At 36.8% G+C, this 17,713-nt stretch overlaps 2 protein-coding genes across 3 annotated transcripts; both read right to left on the bottom strand.

The window, feature by feature from the left end:
* Positions 1-986: 986 nt before the first annotated feature.
* LOC112764939 (la-related protein 1A) lies at positions 987-7,630 on the bottom strand. Of its 2 annotated transcripts, none has more exons than XM_025810782.3 (14): positions 6,860-7,630; positions 5,912-6,443; positions 5,623-5,791; positions 5,071-5,161; positions 4,854-4,925; positions 3,874-4,400; positions 3,665-3,734; positions 3,351-3,455; positions 2,931-3,241; positions 2,579-2,719; positions 2,415-2,478; positions 1,947-2,092; positions 1,687-1,791; positions 987-1,603 (listed from the first exon to the last, which is right to left on the bottom strand). In XM_025810782.3, exons 1-14 carry the CDS (start codon positions 7,115-7,117, stop codon positions 1,465-1,467), a joined length of 2,730 nt encoding a protein of 909 aa, XP_025666567.1. In that variant the 5' UTR covers positions 7,118-7,630; the 3' UTR covers positions 987-1,464. The 2 variants fall into 2 exon arrangements, with proteins under 2 accessions (XP_025666567.1, XP_025666568.1); XM_025810783.3 differs by having other exon boundaries at positions 5,912-6,440; positions 6,860-7,600.
* A 6,060-nt stretch (positions 7,631-13,690) lies between these two features.
* On the bottom strand, positions 13,691-16,677 carry LOC112764938 (UBP1-associated protein 2B). Its single transcript, XM_025810777.3, has 2 exons — positions 14,953-16,677; positions 13,691-14,030 (listed from the first exon to the last, which is right to left on the bottom strand). Exon 1 carries the CDS (start codon positions 16,501-16,503, stop codon positions 14,953-14,955), a length of 1,551 nt encoding a protein of 516 aa, XP_025666562.1. The 5' UTR covers positions 16,504-16,677; the 3' UTR covers positions 13,691-14,030.
* Between the last annotated feature and the right edge of the window lie 1,036 nt (positions 16,678-17,713).

The following is a 17,713-nucleotide window of genomic DNA, read 5'->3' as shown; positions in this document are numbered from 1 at the left end:
TTTTATTTTCAATTTACATGGATAAATTTAGAAAAAATATTTGAGAAATAATAAAAACTAGCTTAAATCAGTCTAAAATTATCTTATTTTATATCTATTAATTATTATTTCTGACATAAATATATAATATTAGATGTAATAAGTATGTAAATTTGGTTGTTAAGTATATAAAAATATAAATGATAAATTAAATAAGGTAACTATAAATAATTATCTCCCTAGTATTAGTAAATTAAGAAATAGTCAAAATAATTTTTAAAAGAAGACTTGTACATTAATATAGTCTTCGAAAGATTAAAAATTTCAAATTGACCCCTCCTAAAAGATATAATAGTGAATCAAACTTATCTAATTTAATTATATTTTTCAATGACTACTTTAAAATATTTGATATATTTCAATAACTAAATTAAGGCGCGCTTAAATTATTTTGACTATTTACACAATAAATTAATTGACATCTAGAGCCGGATTGTGTTTTTAATTTTTATAGCATTCTAAAGAGTGGTTGAAAATGGAAGCAAATTTTCCAATAGGGTGTTTGTTGGAATATTTTGAAAATAGAAACGGATTGTAATATATATTTGTTTTGTCAAATGAAATCTCATACGGTAAAAAAGTGAGTAAATATTGGCCCTAAATCAAATCAACGTTTTAAGTTGATATTTGTTCATTTCATGATTGGCCTCAAATTCTTCAGTAATTCGTCAAGTGCTCACCTCACTTGTCTGTTTAACCAAGTATTAAAAATTCGAATCAACCAAGTATTAGAAATTCGAATCCCACCTTGTACATCCACCAATCCTTTGACCAACAAACCTTTAAATTGAACTCAAATTGGCGACGGATTATCCCTTAGCATATCGATTATCCCTTGGCATATCGGACTAAGGATACCGTAGACAACTCAAAAAAAATATTAACTTTGTATTTGTCATATGCAATTTAGCATGACATGACAGATAAATCAATTGGGCACATGAAAAGGTTACAAAATGATTCTCACTCTTATTGTTCAAATTTGGCGCAGACATAAATAAGTACAACCCTCCCCTTTCTTTTTTCTTTTTTCTTTTTTTACTCTCCCAAAAGTAAAAAGAAGGACCCTATTTCCCTTATGATGTAACAATGTTACACAACTTTCTTCTAAGTCTATCAACTTATATGTACAACATTTTTTGGAGACAAGAAAAGGGTGTCTCCACAAAGTGTCTCAAAAAGAAAGGAATCAGTTGTATACCATATAGAATGATATATCCATCAAAAGAAGAAACTTGGCAATCAGCAACCCTGCATCATCAAAACCACAGTTTTTATAAATATTTGAACAAAAAAAACAATCTTCCCCTTTCTTTCTTTTGCATTCAAACCCAAAAAGCAAGGCTGCTACTCCAAACACACAATGTTAAAAAGTTAGAGCTCTTTTCAAAATTGGGATGCCATCAAAATTGGGACACTTGGGGCCTAATCGGCGTCCTCTTTCACCGTGTGCTTTTCCTTGGCGCGGAAATCGTCCAAACTTCGGTAATCTTCTCGGAGCAACCTGTCCAGCTCAGGGTGCTTATTCAACGGTTCGTGTGCCTTGCGATAGTGGTGAAATGCCCTGCCAATGATGGAAACATGAAAATATCGCCTAACAAAAAATTCGAGTCAAATAATTAGGAAGCAAGAGTAAATAGGTTTCACCAGTATTTTTCCAAGCCATAGAGATTTCCCTTCTGATAGAATTCCAGAGTAAGCTGTTCAAAATCCTTGTACAGATCTTCCCTGAATTCCTTCTCCAAACCATAACTGAACACGAGTTACTCGAAAATTAGAACAACAATACAATACCCATGAATTCTTTAAAATTATAGTATAACATACTTATCTAAACTAACATTTGACTGTACATGAAAACCTTGAAATCATTCTACAATTTGAAAAGCTTAATATGACATTGATACCTGTAGAATCTGAAAAGACATTCTATGCCATAATTATAATTGGCAGCTGCATCTTCCTTTGCCAGTTTCTTAAATTCATTATACATAGAAGGAACAAACATGTCGCGAAGAAAATAGCACCAAAAACGGTATAGTGTATTCATTTCCTGCATAGATAAATGCAAACAAAAGGGGAAATGTCTACCAGAATTAGCAAGTAATGTAAAAGGAACATAATGAACAAATACAAGTATTAAATATCATAAAAATTGTATTAAAAAAAATTCAAGGCCTAATTCAAAAGACCAAGCTAATGAAGCCCCACATCATGTTTGATATTTTGACAATGCTGTGTGATGTCCAACATCTTCAGAAAAGAACTCTTAATTTCAAGTACCAAAAAATGGATGACGCTTTAAACATAAATTCACAATAAAAATAATAGTAACAAAAAATATAGTTGCTCATAGGAAGTTGATAGAAATCCACCTCACTGCAACCGATTCCAAGTTTCTTTCGATCATTCAAGCATCGTTTATGATACTTCACGTACCTGAAGGGAAGAATAACCTCATGAGAAATTTTGAAATTACATGTTCAATATAGTCCTAGACCTTATTACACGTATATCATAGTCAAGTATAATAACGTACTTTTGCTGTTTGAAACCGTTTTCTTCTAAAAGTTGGTGACTTGGATGCTGAAAAGGTGGGAAAGATTTTGGCATGGAGCCCACAGGAGAACTACTCGAAAGACCACCATGCGGCGAACTACTCAATTTGGAGGGTTTGAGACTGCAAAATTAAGAGAATAATTGGAAGGAGCTTTTCAGTGATCAAACTAAAGAATCAACATGCCGTTAGGGAGTTAAAAATATGGCATACTCCTGAGAATCAATAATAACTTCATATTCATTATTCATTATCTAAGAAAATTTTATTTGAAATTGGAAAGAAAGAAAGCAACCTAAGATTATATTCAAGGGTATAATCATTTTGAACTGACCAATGATTTTCAGGTGTGGAAGCAAAGAAAAACCCAACCGAATTACTAGGTGGGCTTTCAGATATGATCCCGGTGGAGTTACGAGCGGTTCCATGATTTCTAAAATTGCTAGAGAAAAAGCGCTGCTTTATATAAGATGGTTGCTTGTGATAAGTTTTCTGTTTCCTTCGAGAATTACTGCTTCCAGATTCTTCATGCATGCCACTTCCACCAGTATTAGATACTCCTGAAGTATGGCTTGGAGATTTTAAGTTTCGATCTCTATTATCATTATTATTCTTTCTACGATTAGACCGTCTATGTTTCAGTTCCTGTTGATAATTAGGTGAGGCGACTAAAAATTAATAACATGAAGACAACGACAATGATTATAGACAATATAAACAAGGATTGCTGAAATATAAATATTAGTGTGTCAACCTGCTCAAAGAAATAAAGCCCATCGTTTATTGCAGAAGCAAGCTCATTGGAGAGGGATTTTGATTCTTTACCAGAACCTCTGGACCCTTGTTTAGAATCATTATTCTGAACATTGAAATAGAAAATAGTAAAAGTTCTATTGAATAAATTCAACAATCAAATTAGTTCTAATGTTTCATCAGTGGTACAATTTGAGCTATGAAGCAATGTAAACCAATACTTAATTCGAATGATAACCCACTTTTAAGAAAATTAAAAGTGGGTTATCATCCATCCTGGGTAACGATCAATATGAAAATTATAAACAGCAATACCTGGGTAACGATCACAAGTCTCTGTACATCTTGTTCAATGACAGCCATCTCATCATCGTCATCATCCATCCTTTTGGACAACAAATTAATATCAGATGAATGTTCATAAGAAAAGTGAAAACTTTCGCAAAGATAAAACAGAACCAGGAAATAGATGTAAGTTTAATCGAGATATCGATAAGCAACTACAGATTGTCAATGTGCAGTACCTTCTAGGAGAAGAAACCTCAGTCTTCTTTTGCATCTTCTGCTCAAGCTCTATCTCTTCATCAAGCATAAATGTATGACAGAAATCATTGGAAAGGTCTCTAATATCCGTATCAGCCGAAACATCCGCATTTCCAGTCTCAGTATCATCAAATATTTTGGCATCAGTTTCTTTGTAGTAGAAGCTTAAATTACTATTGGTTGTATTGTGATTAGAGTATTTGACTCTTTGACCAGTTGCTGCGTGAGAATTATTCTTTGAATGATGGATCTCACTATCCTGCTCATGATTCATATGCGAAGATTGTGAAGTATCTGTGTTTGACTGGATATGGTTTTGAGCAGCATCTTTAAAATTTGCTTCAGAAATATCCTTGGTCTTATCTCCATCAACTTCCGTATTCTCTGAAGATTTCAATGCATCTTCTACGACTTGCCTCGGTTGAATCTGTTCAGCAGATGATCCTAAATTTCCTGAAGAACCTCGGATCCATTTTGACCAGTTATTGTATTTCCTTATCTTGTCACCCTGTAAAATTAAAAGTAACGAATGAGACTAACTTATATAACATGAAGAAAAAAGAAATTAATCCAAAAAATATACCAAACTTTCATGTCATTTATGCTGTGGTAACTTAAAAAACTAACTCCAAAAGTATGAAGAGGTTATTCCATGATATAAAACATAAAATCTACACATTATAAAACGAAACTAGAATGCGATATTCAAAGAAAACCGTCAAAAAACAGATAAATCAATGTACTATAAACAATTGAAATAACCAGTTCCTGATGTTAATATTCAAAACAAACAAGAACAAAATAGAAGCAGTACCAACAGAAGAATCAAATTTGTAACAAGGTAGGTAAAGCAATAAACTAGATTCCAGAGCAAGTGAGATGCTTAAACATGGTTTGCTCTAGTAGAAAAGCAGTAAAAAAAATAAACTAGGCAAGCTAAGATAATCTATCTGAATCAAACCTGCACTTCCACAACATCAGAACTCTGAAGTGCATCAAGGATGAAAGGTATGTCAGTACTCATCTTCTTGACCTACAACGACAAAAGTTCACATCACATAAGGCAAGCAGGAATCAGAATGTAATTACATATTATAGAAAACACCAGCATATGGGAATATATGGCATATGTGAAAAAGTGTAACAAAATTGGAGTACAAGTTATTCATTGGACATACCCTTTTAAAGCCAGCTACAATGGATATTGGAACCCATCCTTGGTCATCCATCAAGGAAATAAGGTAATGATCATTCTGCAGATTTTCATCACTGCCAAGAAAAGGCTCTGAAGTCAGCAGTCTGCTGTATAAGCAGTCTATGTCATGCAACTTACATTTGTTTATTCTCGGAGTGCAATATAGAGTAGTACATTTATTAGCTCATTCTATGTGTTGTAACTTTTGCATGGCTTACTTTTGCAAACAAAAAGTTATTATAGATTCAGTTGCTTTAACATAAAAATTACAAACCGATCCGATTCACCATCTAATGCAATAATCCTCTTACAATGCCACCTAATAGTTAAATATATGAATTCATCCTTATCTAGAAGACTCAGTTGATGAGTGTGGTACAAAAGCATTTTATCCCTGAGAAACATTTGTCAGACAAAATTGGAAAGAACAGCCAAGAAATATTTTATCACACGCCAGTTTCTTAATTGTAGTTAACAAATCATGACCATGCAGGATTAAGGTATATAAGCCGTAATCAGTGATTAAATTATGTACCTAAAATAGTAGTCTATCTGTTTAACAATGCTAGCCCTCAAAGCTACGGTTTCTGGAGGCAGTGATTGAGAAGATGGACTGACAGGATACGGAACAAAATGCCGAGGAGGGGTTCCTCTAATGGGGAGAGCAGGTGGCATGGGGGGGCCATACCATACTGGAACATGTCCTGTTCAGAAGATTAAAATTGGATTAAGAGAAATAACTGATGGAGAAATTCAAGACAAAAAGAAAAGAGTGTATTTGCTAAAATGTGTGCATGCATATAGATAAGTGAATAGAATTTTACCTGGAAAGCCAGGACCAACCATATATCCTGGAGTGGGACCGAAAAATGGAGGTCTTACAAAGTTCCTCGGGCCCATACCCTGTTGCATTGGTATGTTTGCTCTGGTAGGGAAAGGCCTTTGATGATGCCAACCGTGATTTAAGTGTTCACCTTGTTCTTGCATATTCGGTCTTCCAGTAGAAAAATTAGCAGAGTATGCATTTGGATCCCCTCGCGGGGACGGCGGAGCATTTTTGGCATCGACAGGATGAGCAGGTGGGCCAAAAGCTGGTCTTGGTGACTGAGACCCCGGTTTCACCATAGGGTTCTCAACACTTGGATAAGGCCCAGGACCAGGAGGGAAACCATATCCGGGAATGGCAAGATGAGGTGGCACAGGCACCATTTGATAAACCGGAGTAACTGCTGGTTGATGATAAGGTATCGATACAGGAAAGGGAGGCGCGCCACTTGTGTTGCGCTTAGCACCTGGTTTCTGATGGCGGGATGGCATCTTATGTAACGGATTGTTTCCAGGACCATTCGACTTCTGCTGATTATCAGCCCCATGCAAAGTCACAAGGAAAACAAACAACATTAATTAAAAAAAAAAACGCAACTCTTTAAGCATTCAACTTCTATTTTTATCACAACAAAAACAAGTATTGCTGGGAAAAAAAAATAGTAGTACCAAACACTACAGATTTCATTAAACTTTAGGACTCCAATGTTATTTATTCATATATATCTCCAGCATTTTAGGTCAATCCTTAACTACAAAAATCAAAGAATACACATAACATCTATTCGAAACATAAATTCGGTTGACAGTACATATAAGGCAATCCATACATAGAGATGAACTAAAGAAACACCATGAATCAACAAAAACTTTTGCACTCATAATGCTAACAATAACAATAATGATAAAGATGATGATGATGACGATATTATTATTTATAAACTAACCTGCAGTGTAGGAGGCCTTGGAGAAACCTCAACAACACTTTTCACAGAAGCTGCTGAATCCTCAGACTTAGCAGCAACTGGATCAACATTCTTGGGTCTCTGTGCATCAGAAAGAGCAGGCCAAGACTCATTCCCCATCATCACAGAAACCTCAGCTCCATTCCCATCATCAGCTACAGGTGTCTTCCATGGAGACTTTGGAGCACTAGCCTCCTTCTGATGATCCTCAACACCAATCTCATTCTCAGCAGTCACCATAACTGCTTCTCCTCTCTCTCTCACCAATCAAAACCTAACTCCAAATATTACCCCACACACAAACCTCACCAGGCCAACAAAAACAACTCAATACCCTAAACTAAAAGATGAACTGGAGTATCAAATATTGATTGAAAATGCAAAGATATCATAAAAAGATTGAATTTTTACTTGCCCTTTGAATCAATGATGCTGGTGAGCAGAAGAACCATGAGCTATTGAGCTGAACTAGTGGAAAAATTTTAGTGGGTATGCATAAAAAGAAAAAAGGGTTCCTTTTGAGTTGTTTTAGGCCAAAGAAGGAGCTTGGTCACTGTGACAGTAGAAGCAGCAAAAGAAGGTGGTTGGGACTTGGGGTGATTAGGGTTTGTGAGGGGACACTCAGTGATGTGTGTGTTTTTTTGGGTCTGTTTTGTTTGTTTCTTTTGAGAGAGAGTTAATGAGTTTGTGTTTTAGAAACAGATTAATGAAAAAGAAAAAACTTTTAAAAAAGTTAAAGAAAAGGATAAATGTATTTAAATAATATTTATTTATTTATTTATAAAAAAAATAGGGAGTACTATTTAGCGCTTTTAATTGGTTGAACTTGAATGTGTGATGTCAACTTCACGGGTGTAAAATTTAAAAATTTCTTTTTTTTTTCCCTGATGGAATGATTTTAAAATTGGGCCCTTAATTTGTCAATAGAAACATCTTGGACTTAAAAATAGGTTAGCTCACTCAAAACCAAAAACAAAGAAGAGGAACATAAAGACCTTTAACAAAAACATTAAAATCTGAAAAGTTATTACAGCCCGGGCTTTGATTGAATGACAATATATGGTTTTTCTTGGCTTTTTTATATAATTAAATATGTGAAAAAATTTTATTCTCAAAATACGCACCCGTTGAAACTGATCCTAAAATACGCATGGTTCATTCCTGCCCGGCGAACACGAAATGGAATTAGGCATCAATTTAGGGGTGTCGCCAACGAAATGGCGCAGGCACAGCAGCTTTCATCATTTCGTTGCTGCCATGAACGAAATGGAGCAACCTCAACGACGGTGCACACGAAGTAGTGCATCTCAGGGCCAGCGCATGCGAAGTGGGCTAATCTGCTGGCGGCGACCACGAATTAGAGGACCTCGTGCGTGGCGCCCACGAAATGGTGCTCAAAGTAGTAGCTGCAGGAACCGTACCTCACATGCATTGGCTATGTTGGGAGGCAGGAGACACTTGGAAAGGGAGCCAAGACCATTATAAAAGGGTTGTGGGGTTGGGGGGGGGACCTCATGCACGGTTGCAAGGAACATATGGTAAAAAAAATAATTTTGTATAAGTGGTAAAAGGAAGCTAGGAGGAGGTGGGAGGGCTGTGCTGGAAAAAAATTTTTTAATATGAGTGAGGGAGGGGTTAACGCGGAAGAGAACTTGAACCAATTGGACGAACATCATATAGCGGCACATTTATTCCATGAGGTTAGTTTATGTCATTAAGCTGATTGTTGTTGTTAGCGATTATAAGACATAATTTTTTCCATCTTTAAAAATTTTTTTATAGTATTTTGAACTATTGTATTTCTTGCTACCTTATGTTGCAGCCGACACGTGTCCTTACTCCTCATGGCACGTTCGTCGATGTTTTCATGTTAGATCCTGCGGATCCAAGCATGGAAATTAGGCGGCAGAGGCTTGAGCCTTATCTGAGACGCACGGGATTTTACCACGCCTCTTTGATCAAGCGCTTCAAGTATGACAATCCACTTATTAGTGCCCTTGTCGAACGATGGCGACCGGAGACACACACATTTCACCTCCCTTGAGGTGAGTGTACGATAACCCTGGAGGATGTAGCAATGCAGTTAGGGTTACCTGTTGATGGTCAGCCTGTTAGTGGTACTTTGAGGTCATGGAGCAAGTTTCACCAAAGAGATATTTGGGAATGGTGTCATGAACTTCTAGGTGAGGTTCCCGCCGGCCACGTAGGGACAACGAAGTTCAACATCAAGCTGAAGTGGCTCAGAACTCGTCTTCAGCAGATGCCGCTTGACTTAGAAGATAATGGCCTCATGCAGTATGCACAGTATTACATACTTTACTTGTTGGGAGGTGTGCTTCTTCCAGACAAGGCTAACAACACGGTGCATGTTCGATATCTGCCGTTATTGGCTGACTACGATGCCATCTGCACCTACAGTTGGGGTAGCGTCGTCCTCTATTGGTTATATCGTGCTGTGCTTAGCAACAGATTACAGTGTTGAGGGTATGGTCGGTTGTTATATGTTGCTCATGTCGTGGATATACTACAGATTATCTTTCTGGGCACCGAATGTCACGATACCGTATAGTTTTTCTTTAGCCACTAGGTATGGTATATGTCTTCCCACTTTGTGATTTTTATCAGATATCCTTTGTGGTTGGAATTTTTTTTTTTAAGTTTGTCGTTGTCCAATAGGTGGGCAGGAAAAAAAAGACAAAATGACTATGCTGAGCAGCGCTTAGTGAGGCACCGTTTGAGGTTGGACAATCTACAGGTGGATGAGGTTGGTGCTGGTTGTTATTAATATATTACCAAGAACTGCGTATATGCTTTTAGTGACGGAGTTCCAACTCGCGTTCGCCAGCGAACTGGAGCCAATTCGTGGCCACCGTCCCAAATGTCCCCCATTTCGCGGGCGACAGCCACAGCATGGCTGCTGGACCATTTCGTGGCCGCCGCTAGTGAGTTGGTACCTGCTGCTTTTTGTTCCATTTCATGGGCGCCGCACTTGATATGAAGAGGAAACCCATTTTGCAGGCGGCGGCCAAGAATTGACACTGCGTATTTCAGTAACATTTTCCTGCCGTGCGTATTTTGAAAATTAAATTTTTTAGCATATTTAATTATATAAAAAAGCCTGATTTTTCTTAATATGGTGCACTTATATCCGAATATTGTCAATTGCCAAATAGTGAATAGAATTCTTAAATATGTATACGAGTACATAGTGTGTGTGACTAGGAGATCTTATAATTTATATTTTCAAATTATGTATTACATATAACATTTTAAAAAGGTTAATTTATCTAGAGTACAAAAGATAAGAAATATAAATAGTATCAAATCAACTTTTAAATTTAAGTTTAGCTTTTTTTTTTTGTTGGTTAGGTGATAAGAGGATTTTTTTTGGCCGGGATGATAAGAGGGTTTTTTGGTGACTTAAAAGAAAATAAACAACAACTAAAAAAGAAAAAATAAACAAGAAACTGTTTAAGAAAGACAGTCCCGCTGAATACTACTCTCAAACTCCTTTCAAGGCAACGGAAGCTCCACTTGGAGAGAAAGGGTCCTCATTGCAGTTTTTGTCATGATGTCTGCTACTGTATTTGCATCTCTCAAGATCAACCGAAGATCAGTACGCCATTTCCAAGACATGATATCTCGGATTTTTAACACTAAAGGACAATAAACCCAGAGCAATCCTGTGAATTATTGACAATAGTAAAAGTCTTCACACAGTCTGTCTCGCATATAATGTCTCTTTGTCTCGAGTCCCATGCTAAAAGAAAGCCTCTCCAAATAGCAAACAACTCTCCTTTCAAAATGCTACGACTCTCAATTGTTCCCAGACAGCCTCGTTGCCACCTTCGCTTACAATCTCTGCTAACACAAACAAAACCAACTCGAACACCATTGCCAGGATAGCTAACATCACAATTAATCTTAAAGGTACCCACTGAAGGGGAATCCAAGAGCCACTAATGGTGGAGGAGATAGACAGTCGTTGCAACTCAAAAATATTTCGGAGCTCCTTTTCCAAGGACAAAGCCATACCAATTACCTTGTCTATGATCCAATGCTAGTGAGGACGAAACATCTCGTTATTTCTCGAACACCAAATCCACTAGAAACCAGAAAAGAATCTAAAGGGACGCTGTTTGCAGTTATGTAAGAACTAACTCATCAAATCCACTGGTTTATCGAAGATCCCTAAAGTTTGCCAAACTAGTTGGGCTTTTGGACAATCCTGAATAAAATGTAAAACCGATTCCTGACCTGAGAAACATCGTGAACAGCTATTCATGTGCAAAATGCCCCTTATAAAACAAAATACAGCAGTAGAAAGAGCCTCTCGAAAACATAGTCTGGCCAAAAATTTCTGCTTTTATTGATGGAATGAATTTAAAATTGGATCCTTAATTGTCCATAAAAAATAGTATTAGACTTGAGATAGGCCTAGCACACCTTTCAGAATTTTTACCTACAATCGTACATTATATTGAGTTTTTTTTTTTTTTTTTTTTGTTTAAAAAGTGTTTTCGTGTTCAACCAAGAATGATAGTGTTATATGGATATGCTAAAATATATTTGATACATTGCATGACTAGAACCGTTCTTCACATTATCTACGCATGATAAAATCATTTAAGCAGAAGTTTTTTTCCCCTCTAACAGTATTCTACTTGTGAATGTGTATATATTATCTTAAAAAATTTCAATTAGTATAAATAACGTTTCTTATTATTTTTATGCATAAAGGTATAATAAATTGAGAAAGCAAATGCCTATTTAAATTAAACTCATACACTAAACTAATCTTTAAAATTATTTTAATGCCTATTTTTATATATAAATTTGTACTTTGTTTTTTGTCTTAATTCCTTACTCAAAAATTAAAAAAAAAAAAACCTTACTTCACTTGTTAATAAGTGATTAGAACATGTTATATTAGTATCGATAATATTATATTCATTTCAACTATCCTACATCATAAAATTTTAGTAAATATTTCGGAAAATAAGCCATTGATCTAGAGTCTTGCAAGGTTCAAAGTTACTTCTGTTGCTTCCACTTGTTGGAGATGGACCAAGGTAAGAACCCAACTAAATCACCATTTAATGCATTCACATTACACTTCATATAAACATTTAGTTTTTTTGGTCATACATTAATGGTAGTTGGCCATATATTTCACAAAATGCCAATTCTTGAGTGAAGTCAAAAAGGAGGGGAGTGTAAGGCTAAAGAGAAGAAATCAGAGTGGTTTTGGTCGATGTCGTCATTGCCTGTTCCAAATCAACAAACTAATGGCAAACACAAATACAAAGAATTCAGTTCAAAGGCATGCAATGGTAGAGCCCTATATGGTTGCAAACAATAATCCACGAAAGTTAATTAACCACTGTAATCATAAATTTGTGTGTTAATAGCATGCAAAACCTTCTTTAATATGACTAATTATACTTTGAACACCCTTCTCTCTAGAAGTTTTCCAATTCAAAGAAAGAAGCACCAATAGATTTTCCCATACATAACTCCTTGCCTAATAACACCTCTAGAGATTTATCAGCTCCATTCAAGAATACCATCATGACTTGAGAAAACATGTCAACTGCCTCTCCATCATCATGATGCCTTTCTGAAACTGCATCATCAATATCTTTATGCTATCCGTTATATACTCAAAATGTTAAAGAATATCTCACAAAGGTTGTCATCTTGAGAGGACAAAATTGATTGTATGATAAAAAACTCAAGGTTAAGTTTTATCTTGTATGAATGAAATACAGATTGAGGGAAAACACTTTCTCTCTTTCATCATTCACTGAACTACAACTCCATTCACATAGTAAAATCAAATTAAAACTTCTTTTTCCAACACATGTCCCCATAAATGTTGAAATTATACCCATAGGTTCATAGAATTAAAAGTTTCTGCAAGTCAAAATAAGAAATGATACCTGACTCAAACCTTCCCAAATCATTTGCAGCAGCAAGAAAAATAAATAAAAAAACATACCCATTGTTAAGTCCAAAGATGGTAACATGATAGCACCCATCAGATCTTCTCCACGACATTCACTACAAACCAGAGCACACTTGACACTTATATACAGCGAGACGAACACACCAGCATGTGTCACCAATTGTTGCCTTGGAAGGGAATGAAGTCCAAACTCCATCAAAGGATGCAAAATAAAGATTATATAGAAAAAAAATCTGACTAAAATATCTTGATCAGTCCTCTGATGAAATATTTGACTAATCCTAAGCAGAAATTTTTTCTTTTGATCTTAACCAAAAACTACAAAACAGAGTTACAATGAACGGACATTTTGTCGTCCTCAAAAACAATGAGACACACTTTTCAGAAGAAAGAGACAGGATAGTGAGAATGAGGCAGATGATGATTCATTTTAACATCTATAATCTTCACTAGTAAATAAGAAAGAATATTGGTTTAATGAGTTGGCCAAACAGCTTAAAAATGATCTTTGAATATATTGAACTGTACATAACGAAAAATCAAAGACTCATACGTTTGTATTTTATGATATCATGTCTACTTTCAATGGCCCATTCCAAAAAAAATTTATCGTAGAGAAAGGTAAGCGATTCAAAAGCATTAAAATGTGAATAACTTTTCCATAATAATCAGAGTCCTAATACATATGGAAAAAGAACAGGTACACCAGTGGTGCCAAATTTAAATAATAAATTCTTATTTTTGCAATTAGAACATAATCCCTTTGGAAAGACAATAATCTTCAGAAATCTTGGCTGGATGCCATAGAAACAAGTAAATAAATAACTTGAAGATGGCAGCCATAATTTATAGAACTCAATAATAATAATAATAAAACAGAATGGAAAGTTTGCATAAGGTCCACAACATTTAAAAGATTATTGTAACAAAGTTTTCTCTGCCCCAAAATTCAACTGTCGCACAACATTCCACATAAGAACTAGAGGCACTACATAGTTTTTAAAAAACATGATAAGAGAAAAAATCTACCAAGCAGAAAGTAAATACAGGTTTCAGAATCTGGGTCTTTAGTAGTCAATAGTAATGATTTGCTACTAATTTAAAAGATGCATTTGAATATTGCCCGGTACTTCAGAAGAATCAGCGGTGTCCAAAACTAAATGATTGATGCATCTATGAGTGTATCTGCACAGTGAATACATACAGCATAAAAAGACTAATTTCAAAAAACCAATTAGATTTAGAAGAAAAGATACAAATAAAAATGAGATCTTCAAAAACCATACCTCTAGTACTGCAAAAAAAAAAATTTCAAGAGTCATGTTTCAAACTAGAATCCAAATCATGGTAATGGATTGTATAATGATTAAATAAAATAAGAACAGAAAGCCATTCATAAAAAAAAGGCATGGGCAATAGACAGTCAAAGAATCAAATGCAAGCTTATTATGATCACATAAAAATCAAAACATATTAATATTTGAAGCTTGATGAGAACAGATCTGCAAAGTAATAACAGCAGTAGTAATGAACCTATATTCCACCTCTTATCCTATATTGTGAAAGTAAACATCCAATTTCAAATAAGTTCCATGCAAATTTAACAAGGGAGAGTTAAAAAAAAAAAAAATCTGTACAGTGACACAACTAAGGATGGATATACATTGCAGCACTAATCAAAACTGAACAAAAGAGATGTAGAATATCTTTTCAAATTGGATGATATTAGTGAGTCTGCCCATGCTCATTCATCATGCTACAACAAACCATAAAAAAGGAACATCTAGCAAGAAGATAATAGCTTCCCACACAATTCTCATCCACGCTCAGAATTTGGAAGGAAAAAAAATCAAGACAATTCAATGCAAGAAAACACATTTATCATACCACCTGTTTCCCAACATTGTTTGAGAGATAGTAAGATATCATGAATACTCAATCCATCTTATAAATACCCAAATTATGCACTTTCTTATCTCCAACAGACTGATCATATGGATATAAATGAATTCATGCAATAAAAAAAAGAAGGATTGAAAAATAGCATAAATATATACATCAATTAAAAAAATGCAAAACAAAAGATTGCACCATATAAGCCACTCACCTAATGACCCATGTAAGGTGCGCCAGCACCGGGGTGAGGCCTAACCCCACTACTCTGCCCCATCTGAGGATTCTGGTACTGCGGCTGCATCCCCGGCTGGTTCCCATATCCCATAGCTGGCTGAGTCCCATATCCACCAGCAGGTGGACCAGGCTGGTTCACAGGAGCACCACCGATCCCTCCAAGCAGGTTCCCAAGTCCCAATCCGGCACCCTGATTAGCAAGCAACGCCGTCAGCGCCTGCCCAAGTGCAGGGTTGAGACCCTGCGCCGCAGCAGCAGGTGGCACACCAGGATTGTAACCTCCAACAGCAGGCCCTGGAGCCGACGGCGCCATCAAGTGACCAGCACCACCGCCATGTGCAGGCCCACCAGCGGAATACTTGTTCTTATCCTTCCTATGAAAGTGACCCTGATGATGGTGATGTGATTGGTGCTGATAGTGCTGTTGATGGTGATGCTGCTGCTGATGAAATCCACCCTTATTGAACCCTTTGGGACCATCAACAGCCTTCTGGCAATAAAGGGTGTGCCCTTCAAAGTTCTTGTTTGGCTCCTCCAACGCCTTCTTCGCACTCTCAACTGTTTTGTACACGAAAAGAGCAAACCCTTTAGGCTTCCCTGTCTGCTTGTCAATCCCAAGAGGCCCATCCTCAATCTCCCCGAACTGCTTGAAGAATTCCAGAAGCCTCTGAGGATCAATCTCCGCACTCACATTGCTAACAAAGATCTTCCTCTGTGTATACTCTGACACAACCGGGGCACCCGGCGCGGCCGCCTGCTGCGACGGAACAGGTCCCGCAGAGGCCAACTGGCACGAAGTTGTTCTGTTCCCAATCTTCTTCTGCGGCTGCTTAAGCGCCCTTCGCGCTCCAGCGCGGTGCTTGAATTGGATGAACGCGTATCCCTTCGATTTTCCGGAGATTTTGTCCGTCACGGCCTTGCAGTCTTCAATTTCGCCGTATTTTCCGAACACGGCGGTTAGGGTTTCTGCGGTAGTGTCCCAGCCAAGCCCATGGACGAAGATCTTCCGGTGTGCGGGGTCCACATCTGCCAGCTGGCGAACGGTTTCGGAGAAATCGGGGTGCTTCTCGACGGCTTGCTTGACAAGGGAGTGTAGCTGCTCCTTCGTGAAGGGTTCTAGAAGCTTCTCGATTGGCTCGTCTTCCAAATCGAGGTCCTCCTCTTCCTGTTGCTGCTCGGAGCCGTTAGCCTCGGCCCGGACCGAATCCGAACCCGAAGCCTGCTGTTGAATCTGCTCTTCCTGGCTTTCTAGGGTTTCTCCCCCTCCTTGCTGTTGTTGCTGCTGATCCTCCTGTTGCTGTTCTTCTTCTGCTTCTTCTTCTCCTTCTCCTTCGTTGTTTTGTTCTTCTTCTATTGCGATGTCGTTTTGAGGTTGGTCTTGTTGTGGCGCTGCGTCATCGATGGTCATGCTTTGTTGTTGATCTAAGGTTAGTTCTTCGTGTGGTGGCTGTTGTTGTTGAAGCTCTTGCTCTTGCTCTTGTTTGGGGGGTTCGGGCTCGGAAGGTCGAACCTTTCGCTTCTTAGCCATGGTGATTGTGATGGCGATGGCGGTGAAGGAACGGAGCTAGGGTTTGCAGAGAGAGAAAGAGAAAGGGGGGAACTTTTGGGGGAAGAGGGATATAGAGAGAGAAAGCGTAATTTTTTTTTTCCTTACACCCACTTCATTACTTAACGCTTAGTTAGCTATTTCAGTTCTTAGTGTGTGGATCCATCGCTTTTATTTTTTTTATACATGGGATCATTGCTTTTAATTGGGCTTCTTTTATGGTCTGGACTTGAATTGGGTCTCTTGAAATGGATAAGCCCATTAAAAAGCACCTCCTTTCCGAGCTTGTATCCCTTTTAGGGAGTTAGGACTCTTTGTTTGGCCCAAATTGATTTTTCCAATTTGTTTCAAAACCGAAATTCTAATATTATTGACCACCCAAAAAAATAAACCGACAAAAAACCGTTAAGTAGATTCTAAATATTTTTTTTTAGCCAAAAAAATTCGAATAGTATTTTTTTTGTAAAAAGGGGGTTAAAGACCCCAAAATGAAACACAAAACTAGAACTACTTTATTCTAAGAGCACCCAAGCAATTTTTTTTACGGATTCCAAGGCCTCCTGTGCTTTTAGGTAACGTTTGGTAGAGAGATAGAGATTGAAAGACTGATACTGAGAGACAGAGATTAAAATAAATCTCAATATTCTGTTTGGTGTAAAGTGGAAGACAGAAATTGAAATAAGAATGAAGTTCTAATTTAATTTGTACAAAGAATAAAATTGGAATTAATTAATTGAAATTAGGGTATTTTAGGTATAAAATGTTATTAAAATTTCAGTCTCCATCTTTAAAAATTTCAGTCTTCTGTGTCCCCACTTTTTGAAGGTACTGAAATACTGAAATTTTGGAGACAGAGACAGAAATTTTAGTATCAATCTCTGAGCCAACAAACATGATATTGAGTCTCAGTCTTCCAGTAGTACCTCAAAAGTCAAAATAAACGCTACCTTAGGGTTGCTAACCTTCTTCCAACTCATCAAGTGAATTTTCTTTTTCTATTTTATTTCTCCTTACAAGAAATTCTTATATTTACGATCAATCAACTCACAAGTATAAGAAGGTAAAATAGCAGATTGCATAGTATAACTAAAAAGATAAGATAGGATATATTTTACCAGTGTCGTGCGGCCAGCAAGGGAAAGAGTAGAAGTTTTCCAGTTGTTGAGTCTTGAGTTAATTTTTTAATGATATC

This window comes from Arachis hypogaea, chromosome 17, assembly GCF_003086295.3.
Source record: "Arachis hypogaea cultivar Tifrunner chromosome 17, arahy.Tifrunner.gnm2.J5K5, whole genome shotgun sequence".
NCBI lineage: Eukaryota > Viridiplantae > Streptophyta > Magnoliopsida > Fabales > Fabaceae > Arachis > Arachis hypogaea.
This window is presented reverse-complemented; position numbering and strand designations above follow the sequence as displayed.